The following is a 20,736-nucleotide window of genomic DNA, read 5'->3' as shown; positions in this document are numbered from 1 at the left end:
ACAAATTGTCATACATAAAATTACATTTTTATAAAGTTATATAACATATCAATCTTTTAATTAACATTTTATACATTTTTATACAGTGCCTTGATATTAAGGCCATTAGGATACAAAGTATCTTTTGAATCCAATAACTTTTTTATGAGTGTGTTCATGTCTCCATGCACAATATCTATAACCATGAAAGAAAAATCGAGTAGAGTGATTATTGGTATTAAAATTTATTAAAATATTCACATTTTATACATTTTTATATAGTTGAAGTGTTTGTCCAACATATTGCATGTTACATTTTACAGGTTATCAAAAAATCATATCAGTTGATACGCACTTCGTGTTATAACGTAGAGAAAATACTTCTTTTGTATTGGAGCTACTAAAAGAAGTAATTTCTCTTATATTTGCACATTGAGAGAACCAATGTCAGTTACATTTAGATGATGAAAAATATCTTTTGTTGTTTTCTGTCTGTTTAGTTCTATCCCCCCAAAAAACTTGCAAATTATGGGGTCTTCTATAAGCAAGAATTGGTCTATTTTTGTAAAGTGTTTTCTCGCTGCTTTTCTGTGTGTATGTGTGTGCATGATAAATAGGCTAAAAAAATGTGCAAAATGAAAAAAGAAAAATTTATGCAATTAATTTTAATATCAAAATATATATGTCAGCATAATATATATTTCAGCGCAATACATATTTCAGTGTAATATTCTTTAAATGTGCAGAGTTATAGGCAAGTAAGTAAATATATCATTTGCAATGAAGTATAGCTCTTCATAACTTCGTCATAAGTACCAAAACGTGGGCACACTACGAGGTTTCCAGCTGTACATAATGTACTCAACAGTGCCATCACAAGTGTATGTCACTAAGCTCTCCGTTCTGTATAATGCACTAATCAGTGCCATAACATTGGTATGTCACGAAACTAATGTGATCAGCAATGCCATAAAATTGGTATATCACGAAGCCCCTCATCCACCATTTTATAAAATTTGCTCGGCATTGCCATAAGAACTTTTGTTTTTAATGCAAAGTTTGAGGGAGGGAGGCAATCTGGGGCCAAATCATTTGCTATGTTATAACGTGGAATTATGAAATTCGAAATGATTTACAGTCTTATCAATAAAGGATACTAACTTTAGCTGACATGCATTCTTAGTAACGAGATGGTGAAAACAAAGATTACAGAAATAGCAATCAGTACCCATAACTTTTTATAAGACGCAGTTGGAAACTTGCAAATAAGCTCATTTAAGGTCCGATCAGTACAAAGCTGGATGCCTAAGTGAATTGTTTGAGCAATCGGGGATTCTCAATGGTCCACTCCAATATTAGATATAGGCAAGTCTGTGAGACAATATTCAACAATCTGTGTCAGAATGGCTCTTGAGCCTAATGGTCAGAACAACGTCCTGAGCGAAAAATGAATTTATGTTCAAGGGCCATATCATTACCTAAGTAGAGATTTTGAGACCGAAATCCATACAAAGTACATATAGGAACGTGAAACAATGTACACGCCAAACTGCCTCACAATATGCTAAATGGTTATTGGACAATGTTATCTAGAAGGGTCTACTGTAGTGTATATATAATATTGATGGAACAAAGGCAATAACTACATCCAAAGATGAAACGTGTAAGCGACGCAGTTAACCAACCAAACGACACTCAGTTTTGTCTAAAGATTTCAGAACTGCGCTGCTTATAAACGAAATCCCAAGATGAGACGAAGTTGTTTTCCAACGGCCATGACTATATTAAGGATGACGTTGACGATAAGAAAGTCATACAAGGCACATATAAGTTTATGAGACAATTTACCCTCCAAGTGTCGGCTGTCGTGAACATTAATTACTATTAATGGAAACAGCACTTTTTTCATCAAAGTGAAACATTAAAATGCAAAATGTTTAAAAGGCATATCTTTAAATAATATTAGTTCGAATATATATATATATATATATATATATATATATATATATATATATATATATATATATATATATATATATATATATATATTAGGCGTATTGCCTAGTATCTGCTTGAGGGGAACATTTAATTACTAATATCATTATGTAAAGACTCCAATCTCTGAATGTTTAAAAATTACACCCTACCATTTGTTACAGTGTCCATCTCTTTTCAGATTTAAAACAATCAGATACATTCAGTCCAATAAATAATTTCTATCATCTTTTAACGCAGTAATATTATGTTCTGAAAGTAAATATATATCAATTATGATTTTATAATTCAAACTTTTCGACAGAAAAGTTGATTTGAAACTATGAATCAAAATATCCATAAATCAAACGTATATTCCCCCAATGATTTTTGTTCTCCCCCTCACATTCCGTCCTTTCCACCTTCTTTGTCTTTCGTTCGTTTTATCAAAGTCTCGCTGATGTATAAATCATGCATCTGGCTGTACAACAGGATATTGCAGCCGATGTCGTCTGAGAATTTCATCTTCAACTTTACTTGTATCTTTTCCTAAACGCAGGAATAACTTAAACTGAAATGAAATATAACAAAAACACAACTTTTCAAATGTATGCATCATAGTAAATACTTTGTATATCAGAAGAAGAAACAAAACTAAATAACTCGGTTCTTGGAGACTATTTGTCCAGGCAATGCATTCATTCATTCATTCATTCATTCATTTGCTATATATGCTTATTAAATACACAGAGAAGCAGAACAGATTCTTACCTTCAGAGATAATACCATTGCCGGTCCGAGAGCCTGAAATAAATTGTATAAAGCAGTTGAAACTGCAGAATTTCGTCTTCGTTGGCATTTCAAGTTTTCTTAAAATAAGATATCAAATATTACTAGAGTTTGAAATATAAACAGTTCTTTCACAAACTGCGTAATATGATCATGTAACCGGTCAAACAGAGATAATCCTGGACGGCAACATCCTATAGTCTTTTTCTTTAGACTAGATAGCTATCCATTTAAATGCACCGAAAACAATCAATATAATTCTATAGTTATCTAAACTGGAACAAACACAAGTAAAACCATTTCAGTATGATGTAGCGACTATATATATATATGTGATAACTTGTCCGGTTTTTGGATATTTTGGTTTATTTTATCAACACTCTTCACAGGTCCCTCGTGTTTATGTCTATCATCGCGATATTTGGTGTAGTTTCGTATGTGACCTGGAGATGTTGGTTCATGAATCATGTTTTTCTTAGTGACTATTTCGTATAAAAGAATTTTGACTAATGTTAAGCATTAAGCTCTCTCAAAATCATAAAGCTTATTTCGCATCAATGTCGCTGTCATACATTGCACCTTAAGAACATTATTATCGGGTTGCATGTTAAATCCAGAGAGAATATTCAGAAACGGCTAGCATATGACATAATGAAAATTAAATTACAGTCACAATAATTTGATGGTTGAATTATGGGTGAAAAAGTTATTGGCGTTCTGGACTCAATAAAGCTGTTGGGACTGATACAGTTTCTTATTTATCAGTCCATGCATATATCTATATCTATCTATTTATCTATCTATCTATCTATCTATCTATCTATCTATCTATATATATATATATATATATATATATATATATATATATATATATATATATATATATATATATATATATATATATATATATGCAAAACAACTTAGTGGTTGCGTAAAAGATTCATCACGATTCATCAAAGGTTCAAGAAGCATGATTCAGAACTGGTGGAAGCAAATTTCTGATAAACGAATGTTATTATAATAAGTTCCAGCATATACTAAGTTAGGTTGGCTATCCAAACCAAACATATATTTTTTAAAGAAAACGTTTTCCAAATAAATGGAAAACATAGAGGTTGGTTTTATCAAAGGTTCTATATTTATCAACTATCCTTACATATATTTAAAGCGTTAATAATCGACAACATTAAGAGTATTAACACAAACGAGCATGCGCTATTCATTCATTCGACGAAGTGATTGACACTCCATTTCCCCGTACAGATGCTTAACTTTGATGGTCAATACCAATCGTCAAGCTGGGCAGTGTTTTATTTTTCGAAACGTGTAGGTAAACACAGCGTAACAAAATCGATATTCGAATTTATCTAAATTTAAATGCTTTAATGCAATTTAAATGCTTGGATTAAGAGTTAGGCGCAAGTCACAAAATACAATCAAAGTGCATGTATTGGTCTCCAGCTGAGCTGTGCGTGGTAAACAGTTATTTAGATTATGCATGTATTTCAGATCCGAGTAGAACAACGTTTATTCCACACCCATTTTGGTGGTAATCGTAGTGATACTTTCCAACTTGAAACGTTTTTGGCGAACCAACACCAGGATAGATCTGCAAGAATCAATTTGTATAAAATGATAGGTGATGAAAATATCACTTGACGACTCTTCAATAATAAATTTAATATTCACAATTTTAATTTTAAATGATATTCATGGTACTCTGTAATGAAAAAGGAAGCAATTATTTCGCCTCCATAGCTTGCAACTAACATATGTTGCTTTTATTCTAGCCAAGCGTTAGAAATGGACGAGGGCGTTCCGATTGGGGGCGTATTATGTCAACTGAAAACAAAGTTATGGTCATTTATGGTAAGTATGGATTGTACTTACCAAGTATGATACGTAGGACATGTACACCATAACAATCAGGGCTGTAATAAGGTACACATACCATGGCCGATCATCACCCTTCAAATAAATACAAGAAACTCTAGTGGACTTGTTAAAACTGCCCGGATACAGTCAGAACAAGAGCAAACGGTCAATTCCAGAGCGGCAAGTTTCAGAATGATGCTTTTGGATCGCAAAGGGTCATAGTTTGAAATCAATTGATTGAAGATAAAATACATCTATTATAAACAATTTGTATAGTCCCATATTTTCTCCCAGATACAAACGTCTGCTTGAAATTTGTTGGACTTTTTTATATAGAGGGCTTATTGCTTTTGTTTTTGCTTTTTTGTGAGTGGAGTTGGGAGTTGTGTTCTCAGATACGGCTAATGTGCAGAAATAAATCCATTATCGTCAATACTACAATATAGTGGAACGTTAAACAAAACAAACCCCAAAACATTTGTTTAAACCAAATCAAAATGCCGTTTCGGTCAGCAAACAATACCAAAGTTCGCAAGATCGGAATATGTTTGGCGACAACTACTCACATCGTATGACGCTTCCTTACAACATGATTGTTGTTATGAAGCGAGTATGGTCAAGGCTGACATGCCATTATGCCTTAGTGTAATTGTGTGCATTATGTAATTTAGTATACGGACTATTTTCACGAGCGACTGTTGTATGTGTAGCATTTTTTCCTTATATGGCGGTCTTACAATATTCAGTATATTCAACAGCGCCGAATAACATCATTATAATAAAGTAATACCGTTTGTATAAGATGATTTGTTATACGGTGTTTTCTCTTTTGGCTGTGTACTAAAATAGAATCCACAACATTATAATGAAGAAGAGTTGTATGCATTCCTTGTTTTGTTATAAGGCAATCCCCCTATTATGCAGTCTACCTATATGGCCTTATATTCAATCCAATCGACTGCGTTAAAATGAAGGAATACTGTAGACACATTTGCAAAACAATTTGAATATGCGACGACCTGTAGATTTGTTCTTTGATTTTTCTGCTCTTTCAAGTCTGTGATGGTTGCAATCCAATATGCTACTTTATGGAAAAGCTGAACAAGTAATGTGAGCTATGTAAAGTATTTGAGCAATCGAAGATTCAAAGATATTACAGTCTTATTTCAACACTATGATCGTATCGGGAAGATCTTAATAAAATTCACACAGTAGAAATATACAAATATCCTTAAGTTAGTTTTTGCCTCAAAATACAATAGCTTATATTATCTTCTTACAAATAACATAACAATATCATAGCAATAACATTAAAGAGCTAGAAAATAAATTCAACATAAGGTTTTTGAATGTCTACAGTACATACCAAAAAAAGCGTTATTAGGTAGAAATGAACTCCTGTTACTAAAACTGCGAGTGTCCAGACTGCAATCATCATGATCCTGTAAAGAAATTACTGTATTACCACCGACATATATTAGTTCATTTCCCGTTAATATTGTGCACAAGTCTTATCTGTATGCATCTGGAATAGATTATACACGCTGAGAGAGAGAGAGAGAGAGAGAGATAGAGATAGAGAGAGAGAGAGAGATTGAAACAGTAGCAGTCAATGAACCTTGTCATTTTTCTTTTATTTGCTACATCTATACTTTTAATGTATCATCCTACACTTGTTAAATGTGATGAAGTTCTCATTCCAGCATATATGTCTTTCCATTACGATTTCAATGAACCTTACCATTTGCATGCCAGAACAGAGTAGTGATATGTTCCAGTTCTTTGTACTTGGGATTCTATACTCGAACAAATTGCTTCCAAATGTAATTTATTTGCATTAATATGAAAGTTGAAGCGCTTTCTTATACAAATTGAAATCATGCAATACATTATTATTATAATTTATAATTTCGTTCTATTTCTTGTATATTTTTGTCTGTTTAATTTGGATATTATATCGCGTGATTAATTCAATATATTGCGTTATTTCACCAATTTTATCATAGTCTTGAATATTCTACTATTGTTTTATAACGATCCAATTTGTAATGTTATGACTCAATATTCTTTTAATTTTAATAAAAGCAGTGTTTGCAGAGGTAAACGTTGCAATACGTTTACATTGCATGATTATATGACATTAGTTCCTTCTATATTCTACATCTGTAAGTTCGAAAGTAAATATTCAGAAGGTCATGAAATCTGTAGTCAGCTGGTGCGAGCTTTTATACGACAGACGGACCGTTATTGAAAAAGAACTCGTTTTAAAACGATATCATAGCTTCTGGCATCCCCAGAGCACAAGCTTCCATTACTTTAATATATGTCCTTTTACGGAGCAAGACACACAATCCATACCCCAAACCCAAAGTTGAATATAAACGCAGCCAGAACGCTTGCTAACAAACCCACTTGTCTTGAACTCTGTCTTAAAGGTTTGCCCTCTGTTAGATATAAAAAGAAAAATACATTTTTTACATTGTAAGTGTGTTTCCGTTAGGACATCAAGGGATTCATTTAAACCTTTAAAGACATTGAGGAGAGTAATTAGATTTTTCCCCATGAAAAATGCTCTATTATCTCTTGTTCCATTTCATCAGTTATGAAATACAATGTTTGATGCATTGTCTAAACTGTACTAAGAATCTATCTATCTATCTATCTATCTATCTATCTATATATATATATATATATATATATATATATATATATATATATATATATATATATATATATATATATATATATATATATATATAATAGTGCTACTTAATTATTGTGTAAACAATTTTGCAACCAAAACCATGCTCAATAATAATTAATTTTGAAATAAAATACCCTTAAAGTGTTACTGAGTATGCATTTCAGGTCAAACATTGAATAATTTACCTTAACTACACAACTATTCGGGTAATAGTTTTCATTATTGATTTCAAAAGTATTTTAGCTATCAATAGCACGTTAGACTTTTACATCAAATTTTAAATGACAAAAACTCCACAATTGTATGAAGCTAGTAAGCTTTAAATTCATCCTATAATTTATTCTGTATCTAGAATATATAACATTTCATGCATATTTTCTTTCTAAAGTTTTTTAATTCTGTTTAATAAAAAAATGCCGCTGTACTTGGAAGCCATCTATCTAGCATCCCTCTCGCATCCCTGCAATGTAACCATATTGCTTCTCATTGAGTGACACCTCCACAAAGGAGGCCGAAATAAGACATACCGATTTGACAGTTGTCTCAAACGTAAATTGGAACATGGTGACAAGACCTTAAGTAAATGATAAAGGATACAATTCGTCGCATAAGAATTGTTGGAAAAGCATTCATTACAAAATTATAACAGTAATCAGCTTTTGGTTTGAATTCAGTGCTACTATATACATTAAAGGACTGTAAGCTTAAATCAGGTTAGTAAAGAACAGAAAGAATAAGAATTACCTTCCGTTCTTAAATTCTCCCATTATCTGTGAAGTATTGGTAAAATGGAGTATTGGCAGTAAGGCAAACGGTAACTGCACACTTTGTAGAACGTTCAGCCAGTTATTCATATTATCAAGAACGTTGGTGGCTGCTAGAGCCACTACAATGGCCGGTACAATGGCAATCGACCGGGTCAGTAGTACTCGCTTCCACTTGGCCCATTTTATGTTGAGAAATCCCTTTGAAAATTTGACAAAGACTAATACGTATAAGCAAGTAAGCTTACCGACCGAAATAAACTGAAAGTAATATTCAAAATAATATAGAGCGACGTCATTTTAATCAAAAAGGAAATTCTTCATTTTGAAAACGAGTTGATAACATCGCATACGACATAAACAACCAATAATTGTAATTATTATGATATTTTCCTTGATAAAACTTCTTATTGTATCAAAATCAATTAAAGCAGGACTACTTGATTTGACGCCAAGACATATAACATAAATTAAAATATCATTAGATTTTATGCACCAAACCTTGTTTCGTCGACAGCATAATCACATTATCTTACAAATCTGAAGTACATTATGGTCATTCTATATAGGTGCAATGTTTAAAGGCAACATAGCTAAATGGGTACTCAGAACTCCTTAATATTCCTTTTCTTGCTTACCAATTTACAGTCGTTAGCAAATTAGCAACAACAAGTGTATCTCACATATTGACTGTACCTTTTAGTTATGCTATTTATTTTCAATTGTTTTTAAATATTAAATAATGTTTTAACACGATACAACCTAAACAGTGCTATATGCACACAGCGCTAAAGGTATTTTGTACTTCATTCACTAAGTTTAATGTATATACCAATATCAACTAATTTTTTATACTTAAGATACGTTTTTGTGTAGAAGTAATGTATATATATATATATATATATATATATATATATATATATATATATATATATATATATATATATATATATATATATATATATATATATGTGTGTGTGTGTGTGTGTGTGTGTGTGTGTGTGTGCTAAACGTGCAAAACATCTGTCCAGGAAAAGGAGTTGAAATCGTAACAATTTCCATCACTTCTTTGAATGAAACTTGAAAGATGTTTTAATGCTTCGAACATTAAATCTCAGAGCAGTTAACTTTCATTACCTTTTATAATTTTAACATAGACTAACTTGCAATCGTTTATATAATTTTTATTTTCAACTTTCATTACTATAATTGGAAGCAGCGTCATACTTTTAATGATATCTCTTTCGTTTCTCCAGTGATGTCATGTATTACTATGCCATGAAACAAGTGTAAGATTTTGTGTGCTAACTAGAGCTTTTTGCCATGTACTTCGTTACTTAATCTGATATTTCCCATATCACACACGTCTTGATTCCTTCGTTTATATTGCACGGAGTTTTGCCAACTTCTTTGAAATTATAAAAAAACTTATTATCTTTCAAATGTTTTAATGTTCATTGATAAGATTTAGGTATTCATTTTCCTCCATTTATTTTGATGACACAATATCTTCATCTTGTCAACAGCGTTAAATAATGCATTATATCCATTTTACAAGCAACCTTTAGCAACTGATATACATTGTTTTTAAAAATCTAATCTAAATTTTATATGGGCTCTTATTTGTCGTAATAAGGTAATTTTGTTTTTAAATAGATCACGCACTTTAATGTCATTCAAATCGACTGATTTGTAAACCTCTTGGCAACTAAAATAAATTCTGGGTAAGACTCACTCTTTTCGCCGACTCAGAACAAAGTACCTATGCAGTTTGGTGGACATACTGAACTGTTCTAAAAAGACTGGTGCATTTATTTGCATTAAATACGTAATGCATGCTCATTTGTGCCGAATAGTTTTTTTCATGGTGTTATCATGCCTTATACTATGTATTTTAAATGCTATCATCTGTAACAAAAAATGGTAAATCCACATTTTTTTAACATACCAAAATATCCTGTTCGGGATTTGAAATCAGTAAGTTTATATTTTTATTCCTTTGAATAGTTTTCATGAAAGCAAGGAACTTTGTCTACAACTGTACATTTATATCGAGCAAACTTGTAATCAACACTCATATCAGATTAACATAATATGTTTACACCTCTCCTGAAAGTAATGAATGAAATACAGTGTAGATTTGCTCCTCTATCACTGTTATGTACACATTGCAAATTATTATTATTATTATTATTATTATTACTTTGTGTTAGCGTTACTAAATGTGTATTCTGAGAGAGAGAGAGAGAGAGAGAGAGAGAGATAGCAGCGTACCTCCATCACGAACTGGCCGGCATATGTACCCTTAAAAACAATTACCGATTTTTGTAATCAAACATTTCACTATATAAACATAAGTTGTCCTCTTGTGCATTATGATATATTTAGGTGCTGAACAACACCAATATGAAAGTTTAATGGGGTAATATGAAATAAAGTATGAATCACATCTGGTTTGATTTTTCAAAATATTTCTTTTCCGCATGGATCATATTGAACTCAGTCCTACACTCAATATTTCCCGAATTATATATTAAATATATCTCAAACATGAAATATTAAGTTCCCAGCACGATAAAATCATTTATTTTTATTTATGGTTGATTATATAATTAATTGACATACATTTACTAGTATATATATTTTCATAATACCTACACCTAATAAATCATATAGTCACTTCTGACTTAGGCCGCTTCCTGTTGATGTGACAAAATGGTTGCCTAAGCCAGCCTATTATTTAATAAAGATCGATGTCAAGAACTGTCAATTGCAATTTTCGCTTTCGATTGGGAAGGTACACAATTCGACTGATCGAAAGTATTTGCCTGTGGTATTCGACCGAGTCGCTTAAGCAGCCGTTTGCTGTACTACAAAGGCTAATACAAAATAACACGTAATGTCTATCGATCCAATGGATATATTACTAACCGTCCTAGTCAGAGGGTTAAGAAAATATTGATGTGTCAGACACTCTTTGACTGCATTAGCGAATAGAAGCCCTTTTTGCTGAAGGCAAATAAAACCTACCGTAATAGTAGAACTCTGACCAGCTGCCAGAAGTCCAATACCCCAAATAATCTTCATAGATAAACCATATTTTTCATATAGCCATGTTCCCTGCAAGCAAAAAAGCAAACAAAAGCACGTAAATGTTATATACCAGACAGAGAAGCAGACGTACAAGAAAACACACATACCGCAGGCAGATGGACAAACATACAAAAAATACACATAGGTGCAGAATAAAGATTCGTCATTATTTTCAATGACATTCAAACTATCTAACACTCTTACGCTGTTTAGAAGAATTGGTGATAATTATTAATCTGCAATGCTAGCATATACCGAAGGACTATGGTTCCAAACTAATACTGAAGATATTCTTCTTTAAACAATATTAAGAAGTCAATGTGATTCCATTTCCAAATCAATCATATGCACTCTCAAGTTCAATCGAAGCATGTTTAAACCGACCGGTTTTGTTTATTCATCTATAACTCAACCCTCAGATTTTCTGACATTACCTTATTAGACCGTTAGACTTTCAAAGACCTCTGTTGTATTCTTAACATTTTCGGCATCTGCCTTGATGCAGGAGAGACTTGAAGTCACCCCATATTTCAAGCTAGCTTGAGATTCGATGTGTGTAGGCATATGCAAGTTTTTTGAACATATTGTTACAATAGCTTGGATGATTGATATATTCATCTGAGATTTAGTTTTCCGATATCATACAAATAAAAGGAGGATCATTTCCATCATAAAGAAATCTAGAATCAACCATACATTTGACTTTATAAAATTTACCGCACAGAGGTCCTGCCATGAGTTTAAATTTGATGTCTGCAAACATTAATATTGAACGACGTTACAATTTCTCTAATCTTAATTTAAATATATATATATATAGCTGTAGTAGCATAAGCATCTCGCGTAGAAAATATTATCAAAATCATCACTGTTGTTTGCCAAAAGAAATTAATACTATTGCTTAACTCCGTCGTTCAATGTATGTTGATTGTACTATTTTAATATCACTGAATTTATGGTTTTGTTTTGTTTCATTACCTTAAGAACGTTGCAACACATGCATTAATTGAACGTACCTAATTTGTCTCTGCATTGTGCCATTTATCATTTTGAATTTATATGGGTTTCTACATCGTAACGTATATTTGCATACGTTTAATAAGGTACTCTGATCTTATCTTACCGCCTGGCTAAGTCCAGCATCAGTGTACTGTGGGCCATTAAAGGCGGCAGCGAATACAGCCACAACGAACAGGTTGATAACAAAGGAAACAAACAGAGCAATAGCTAAAATAAGATTAAAAGATTAAATGATTAAGTATATAACATGTTCATTATATTCGCAGCAAAAATGGTTTGAGCATTTTGTTTTCAGAAAGTGCTCAACGTAGGCGAATAAACTTATTTGTCTTGTTTTCCTTGGGATTTATAGACCCCCCTCTCTAAAAACCAAAAGTTCAATTCATATATATATATATATATATATATATATATATATATATATATATATATATATTGTCAAGTGTCAATTTATAACCATCAATACTTTCAGTCACTTACTGTGCTTACTTGAATGATATGATTTGAGCTGTATGTCATTACACGCGAAGTTGTCGATGAAATTACACGTGCAAGCATTCAAGCAAGATTAAACGGGTGTATGAAGATGTGGTCCAGCAATCTATATTGATTGTAACTTAGAAGGAATGTCACACCTTTCAAAGCATGACAATTCCTAGTGCATAGGAGCTTTCTTCCAATGCCTCGTTTTTTCTTGTTTTGGTCCGGCGGTCAGTCTAAATCCTAAAACAACTCTGCGATCACTTCAATTTGGTTTGCATTTCCAGTATTCATCAACAGTTATTATATTTCAGCTTTATTTATGATAATTTCTATGGGATTCAATTTAACGGTGATTCAAGTAATTTAGCTTTAGCTCCACATTGTGCAAGAGACACGTGTCTATGATATGTTAATCAACAGATAACATATACAAAAAGCTATCAGGTAAAAGTAGTTAAATTATAATCTATAACTCGACATTACGTTAGTTTTTTAAAGTAAATATATAGACCCAGATAACAGTTAAAATAGATGAGATAAATGAAGGATGCATGTGAGATTAACCACACCGTATTCGCCGTATATGTTTGCCGTGTAAGATATTCAACGATATCGCAGGTTTTGGGGAGGTAGTGGGTATATATATCTCATACTTTAATCATTATATGGTTACTATTTTAGCGATACTGTCCTCAAGAGGAGCAGCTAACTAAGACTTATCTCTATGAAATTACTATAATATCTTGCGTTATCTATTGACTGTAAAAAGTATTCATTAGGGAATCAGCCTGAACAATTACATGCTACTGTGTTATACCAGCCTTAGTTTCTGTTTAATTAGGAAAGACGATATCTGACGTAACGAGAGACGGGATAATGTTCGATTCCAGATGAAAAAAACTGACAAATATAAAGGATGTGTATTAGTTAATTTAATATCCGGAAATATATCTTATAGATATAGACAGAACGGTTCATTTTTATTTTTAAATCTGAGAATTTTATTTCTAAGAGAAGGAGCATCATTAAAATATTCTTGCTCAATTTAATTTTGTTTGCATGCTTGATTAAATTGTTGTATCTTGCATAGGGGGCACGTGTTTATATTTTCAATATCCCTGCTAAGATCTATTATTCCATCAATTAGCGTCATATTTTTATTTTATTATTTACTCGATCTCGGCAATAGTATTTCCGCAGATCATCCTCTAGATAACGATTACCAACCACCACGTAACAGAGAATAAGTAGTTAAAATAATAAGTTTGGATGGGATTAATTTGTTAATAAAGCCGCTTGTAATACAGAATAATATTCAGGAAAATAAAAATGTTGATTTATCGAGTAAAACATCAAACAGATATACTGCTTTGATAACACATTTATTCCATTTAAATTTATAACCATAAGTAAAGTTTTCTTGATACCGAATTTTTTTATTTTATTTTAAACTCTTTAAATATTTATATTGCGTCTCTGAATACAATTGAATTTATTACAATGCAGCTATCACATTCATTGAATACTTATATATCATATCTGAACCCGTTTGAATTATTTTATAAATTAGCTTTTCTCTCATATTTATTTCATGTGATTCAAATTGTACTGTATTGTGATTTTCCACAATAAAAAAATAACAATGGTAGTTCCTCGAAGCTTTTCATACAGATAATTCCTTACGATTTTAAATATAACGAATCGTCCATTACTTCTCATTTTCTGACGACAATAGTGTATAGGTGGAAAACACGCAGGCATGAGACGCTAGGCCCTATCTACATCAACAAACCTTCTTATTATCCTTGTCGATTTTATCACAAACTAGTTTTATTTTAATACTGCCAAAATATATCACTTCAATGATAGTAGAAAAATTAATTCTAGGTCAATAAATGATCAGCCCAATCGTTTGAGCGCAGTTTTCATGAACATATAAACAAAAATATCACCTGACTCAATCGCATTGTACATGGTAGCTTCTCGAACCGCTTCTTTATCATTCCTGTCAATGTTTCTTGACTGAAATATAACAACAGAGGTGGTAATCTGTACAATGACCAAATAACCATGGTCTTATGCTGGAAATGGGGAGGGTGGCGACGGAGGGTATTCCATCACCAAATTGTCAGTCGAAATGCGCGCATATATATTGGAGGTCCTATACTAACACATAATAGGGCGGAGCATATCATATATGATTGGATCTCATGTACGTTTACCAATTACATGGGAATTTTCCACACCAAAAATTAAAAGTATGATTTCAAAACGTATATTTAATAGCAACAATGGTAAACCTCTTGGTCAGTTAGTGTACGAGAAGAATGGAGTTAACATCGATTTTATAATCCAGGTACAACATTTAGCTCTGATGTGTCAAAAGTAAACACATAGAAACATATACACATAAACAAACACACACGCACGCGTTTGTACTTGTGTTGTATAAGGGTACATATTAGACATGCACCAAGGCGCATGCAGAGAAAACCAGCAACAGAGCGAGGGTGAGAGTGACTGACACAGAAAAACAGACAAAGAAGAGAAGGGCGAGAATTTCAGAAAGAGACAGACATAGAACTAGAGTGAGAAATATATGAGAGGGGGAACAAGTGTACACGAATAGAACGGCAAGCTTAAAAACGACATAAGTAGTATGGCGGCAGGAACATAGCAATTTAATAGGATAGATCGTAAAAAGGAATAAATACAGTGATATATAGGAGTTGAATAAATAGGGGCAGAGGGAGAAAAAGTAGAAAGACATATCATATGGTGAAGATCTTACCAAAACTAAAGCACTGTGGAGATAAATATTGTGTGGCATTAGGACCGCTCCGATAATGCCTACCAATTGTAAGATGGCGTCTTTCTCACAGTCTTGGCACCATGGAAACCAGATTCCAATCAAAATATCTCCCTGATCTGGCTTGATACGGATATACTAATAAATACAAAATGCGGTGTTACAGCTTAAATTTAAAAGAAAATATTTGCATAATTACTGCGATTAGTCACACAATTATCAATTTACTAATACAAATGACCTTCTAAACAGAAAGAACTCGCAATTCGCCGGTACCACGATAACCACGTCGCCTGTTAGCTCGTTTTCGATTGATAGGTTCACGCAAAGTGACGTGCTTATCAATTTAGTTTATGTTTTACACTATGAAAAAAGTTTAATTATGTATTTATTCATACTTATCACGGTATAAGACAAACTTGCAACAAATCGGAGTTTAGCATTAGCAAAAATGGAGGGATATAAACTTTTAGTTTGTAAATTGAAGTGTGATTCCAGGTATATCTCAATTATTGGCAGAAAAGGTACGGACGATTTCAATGTATTTGAATTTGTTTAATTAAGCTGGTCAAATATAATGCCAAATGAGTCAAAATATACTCTTTCTTAACAAATTCGATATAATATAGAAATAATTGTGATTACAATTTTGAGCAAAGATACTCCTAGGATATTTGTTTTCAGTATTACTTAAATATTTGTACTGCTGTGAGTTATCCACAGAGTTTGAACAAGAATCAGCGGCAGATGGTCCTTTTTTAGGAAATATAAAATATGTCAAAACCAGGAAAAATCGTGTCTAAATATTTATATATATATATATATATATATATATATATATATATATATATATATATATATATATATATAGAGAGAGAGAGAGAGAGAGAGAGAGAGAGAGAGAGAGAGAGAGAGATTGTTCCTTACTAAATACATGAAGGAAAAGCCCATTAGGGCGATCAAAAATCCAATAAATGCCTCTAGCTTCCGTAGACCGTAATTTTCCAGGAACAAGAAAGTGAAGGTATCGAATCCGGTGATCAGCACGCCTGCCCATATCGGAACACTGCAATGGATTGAGAAGGAATGACGTTAATATTAAACAATCAGTACATTACTCAGCCATAATATAGAAACGATGGCAGACGAATGGCTTCAATACAACAGATGCTGAAACTCTGGTTCAAACGCGGTGTCGGTTCTAGACTGAATGGGTGTCCATTTTCTGCCAACGCTCGATATTTTGACTCCGTTTGGCTTTCTTCACACCAGTTAGAAATTCGTCTTGTTGCTGAGTAATTATTAAGCTTAATTGCTTTCACGCATAATACGATTCCATGTATGTTATTTTCATTTTTTTATATTTCGATTATGCTGCTAAGGTAGAAGTTTATTTGGGATAGAAATTGAATGTTCATTCGAACTGGGCGGAAAAAGTATGCATCTCTGCTCAGAGACTCATTTCAGTTGGATAATAGTTTTGTCTTTGTTCCAAGTTCACCGGGTAATTAAATTACGCAGAAGTTTTACCGGTTCTTATCAGTTAGCTAACCAAGGAAAATTTATTTCTTGCCTTAGTACTAGTTTATCCAAATTTCGTCAAATACCCCACTTAAGAGCCTTTATTAATGTTTCAGAGTTACTTCATCTCGTTATTTTAGTTTTGTTTGTTTTAGTGTTCTGCGGGATCCTTTGTGACCTGTACCACTATCTACTTCTGCGTAAATAGAAACGCAGCTTTACTAAAACGTGAATGTAAATAAATCCATACTTGTTAATATATATATTTGTAAGCATATCTTCCACAGTTCCGTGACAATCGGCACTATTGTACGTCATTCTGCTTCAAGTGTATGTGAATAGCTTTTGCAAATGTTAATCGAGCGCCATAAATTTGGCACACATCATAGCTCTTTTTGGTCATAACTTTCTTCATCCAAATGCATCCTGGGATGTTGGCTAAATCAGATTTTGATACGGAATGAACACCACATTACTGCCTGCTTGTCAAATCTCGGTTATATAGATGTATCTGAGTCTGGCCGAACAGAATGAAACAGTTCATTCCTTAAAGCGCAAACTGATTCATTTCGTGGTTAGGTGGGTTAGACATTTTTTGCAAGTCCCAAGTCCTGTGGATTTTTTTAATTTAAATATATACGGCCAAGGATAAAACACTTTGCAAAAATACGGTACTGAGAGGTAAGAACAAATGCGCTTCGTTGAACCCAGGGTGTACATTGTGTTTGCAACGCAGTATGCACATATGCTTTTAAAGAGGACGAAGAGTCTACTAACTTTAGAAGTGTGTTACTGGAGTATGTACAGTTTACAGGCTACGATGAGCTTTGGCAGCCATGCAGCATGAAGACGAGAAAACAGGGCTAACATAATATTTATTATAGTTATTTGTGAACAATAAGAAGCAAAACGTAGCTTAGAGAACTAAGATACATACAAAGATTAACTTAACACAGCAAAACATTACATTTAAATAATTGAGATGTGTAGAACTTGTGGCATTAACGCAGCAATATGCCCGGCATCGTTCGATTGAGCAAGTTTCTGAAGAACGGATAGATAACCCAGGATGAATATGCGCTGGTCGCATTAAATACACTCTGGTCTCTTCCGGATGCCTTACAGTTTCAGCTGCTATTCCTGATTTGTTACATTAGTACACTTGATCTAATATGAAATGCCTCTTATTAACATTCACAGACCTTCCCCATCATGAGCCGGCACTATTGTGAATCTGAGCAGGGCGGATTTGACAGCGTTTTCCAGTCAATTACTTCTGACAATGACTGTGGCCTGCTTGTAATTTTTCAAGATGAAACTGTGAAAGTTAAAACGTCCAAAGTGGACATTCAAAATGTTGTTTCCAGTCTGAGAGTCTCCGTCTCAATACATCTGGCCGAAATCAGTGAAATCAAAGACTGCTAATTTGATAGCGCTACTACATCGATGAAAGAATGCGAGGATGTAAAGGCCGCCCAGCCATACCATTTACAATATGTTTAGCAACATCACGTTGAAAATATATTTGAGTATTGACCAAGGAGACAAGGAACATTACGTGTGAAGATATAGACGATATAGTGTCAATATTATTCACGTGGATAACTTGAATATAAACATAACGACACTAATGAAAGGTCTGTCTATCTGGATCATAATTGTTCATCGTATGCGGATATATATATATATATATATATATATATATATATATATATATATATATATATATGTGTGTGTGTGTGTGTGTGTGTGTGTGTATATGAGCTTGTGTGTCATCTCTGTGTATGTGTGTGTGTGTGTGTCGAAATGAACATACCGTTCTGACTAAAGCAATTGCAGCTTTTTGACACTCTGCCTCCAGTTCATGTAAAATAGGGTCGAGATTTCGGCCTCCGATATGTTTAAAGAAACGTCCACTTTATGACTTAGCATACATAATCCGATGTTGAATCTCTTATGAAAAAGAGAGTGTGACTATACCAAGTAATGAACTGCTGGGAGCAGTCTGAAGAAACTAATCTTCAGTGGATAGAGCTCTTCTATAGCAGAAAACGAGTAAAGGAAGAAGACGAATAACCCAATGTTCTAATGATCGTGACATCAAGCTGGTTTATCTACTTATATTAAAGCAGTTCTAGGTCTGAACTATGATACATAGTCCACCAATTGTTGGCTTTAATAAGGCCCATACAAGCATACTCGTATTAGTACCTGTGGATTCGCAACGGGGCTATATTATATAAGTTGATCTCAGTTATATCAAGGAGCTCTATGACGTGCACAGCGAATATCCCTTGGTTCTGGAGGCGCTAGATATTAAAGAGAATTGACCAAACAACTACTCGCTCTTTTTAGTGAACCCAATGCAATGGCATTACTTCCGATCTGCTAATGCCTCACACTGAAGCGTTACAACTAGGTTTGCGTTTAGACCCCAAATTCAACTGATAACACACGGGATTATTTATTTCTCTATCCGTGTTTGGCTTTTGCAATCGGAAATCACAAAGCTTAAAACAAGTTTATAAGGAAGCACAAAAAAACAAGCAAGGAAAACATATCATTGTTGCTGCCTGCTGGTCCTGAGGGCAATGGCAAAGTGGTGGAGCAGCTTGCACATGAAGATCACACGATATTTGAACAGGAATAAAACAACAGGTATACGATTATATGCGTCAATCTGGGATGGAACAAGGCTGAGAAGTGGATAGACGATGTGCACGGAGACATCAGAAGACTATAAGCCAACTGGCACTCAGCTGCGGGTAAATGCGCTTTCGCGGTCGCCACGATCAATCCATTTTTGCATTTACTAAAACATCTTCATAAATAACTATTTTTTCAGGGTATGTAATGTAATATGTTGCTCATCTTGCCGTTAGACATAAAAGCAAAATTATATATCTTATTACAGTGTTTGGCAAGAAGAACAAGAAATCACTATATCTGAGAAAAGGAGCTTTACAGATTGTGGCCTTAGTCGACTATAAGCCAACTGGCACTCAGCTATGGGTAAATGCGCTTTCGCGGTCGCCACGATCAATCCATTTTTGGCATTTACTAAAACATCCTCTTAAATAACTATTTTTTCGGGGTATGTAATCTAATATGTTGCTCATCTTGCCGTTAGACATAAAAGCAAAATTATATATCTTATTAGTGTTTGGCAAGAAAAACAAGAAATCACTATATCTGAGAAAAGGAGCTTTATAGATTGTGGCCTTAGTCGACCGCGTTGACTGTTTGTTGAAGGCTGTGAAATAGTGTCGGCTTGAAACTTGTTAAGGAAATGGACATTTAGTTTCACGCCATCACAGTCTTTCCAGTACTCAAACGTGACAAGTCAGAAATGCATTCCAGGAGAGAAACTAATCCTCCCACTACTCATAAGCAACTAAATTTTAACACTATATGGCTCAATGTGGAGTTGTATTATGTCAACGTTCCTAATGTTCGACGATCAGCAGGACCTCTACATAGAAACAACAAAGCAAAAGAAAATAAAAATGGACGCTGGAAATGCTTTCAGTACGGAGGATAAAGAGCGACTTTTTCTCCTGAGATACCACCGGCGTTATGTACGTGCGGTGGTTGGCGTTGACAAAGCAATAATGGTTGGGTATCAGTGTAGAGGGAGTTATTATCTTGTCATACAAGTTGTCTCTCCCATTGAAATTTTCTTTCGTGTCACTGCCTTAGGTGTGATCGAGATTCTATTTCAATAA

The 20,736-nt window shown here is 33.4% G+C and overlaps 1 protein-coding gene across 3 annotated transcripts in view; it reads right to left on the bottom strand.

Annotated features, from left to right (window-relative positions):
- Positions 1–208: 208 nt before the first annotated feature.
- The window catches only part of LOC149791813 (natural resistance-associated macrophage protein 2-like), a 42,304-nt gene continuing 21,776 nt past the window's right edge, over positions 209–20,736 (bottom strand). For 2 of the 3 annotated variants that reach the window (XM_089970323.1, XM_089970322.1), the window contains exons 6-16: positions 16,418–16,556; positions 15,473–15,628; positions 14,634–14,703; positions 12,302–12,405; positions 11,116–11,205; positions 10,360–10,389; positions 8,066–8,286; positions 5,984–6,059; positions 4,633–4,710; positions 2,725–2,757; positions 209–2,524 (exon numbers count right to left, since the gene is read on the bottom strand). In XM_089970323.1, coding sequence (XP_089826449.1) covers positions 2,423–2,524; positions 2,725–2,757; positions 4,633–4,710; positions 5,984–6,059; positions 8,066–8,286; positions 10,360–10,389; positions 11,116–11,205; positions 12,302–12,405; positions 14,634–14,703; positions 15,473–15,628; positions 16,418–16,556 — 1,099 coding nt within the window. In that variant the 3' untranslated portion in view covers positions 209–2,422. The remainder of the gene's footprint in view (positions 2,525–2,724; positions 2,758–4,632; positions 4,711–5,983; positions 6,060–8,065; positions 8,287–10,359; positions 10,390–11,115; positions 11,206–12,301; positions 12,406–14,633; positions 14,704–15,472; positions 15,629–16,417; positions 16,557–20,736) is intronic. The other variant, XM_089970324.1, reaches the window with a different exon arrangement.

This window comes from Sinohyriopsis cumingii, chromosome 9 (assembly GCF_028554795.1).
Source record: "Sinohyriopsis cumingii isolate HCF-2022 chromosome 9, ASM2855479v2, whole genome shotgun sequence".
Taxonomy (NCBI): domain Eukaryota; kingdom Metazoa; phylum Mollusca; class Bivalvia; order Unionida; family Unionidae; genus Sinohyriopsis; species Sinohyriopsis cumingii.
This window is presented reverse-complemented; position numbering and strand designations above follow the sequence as displayed.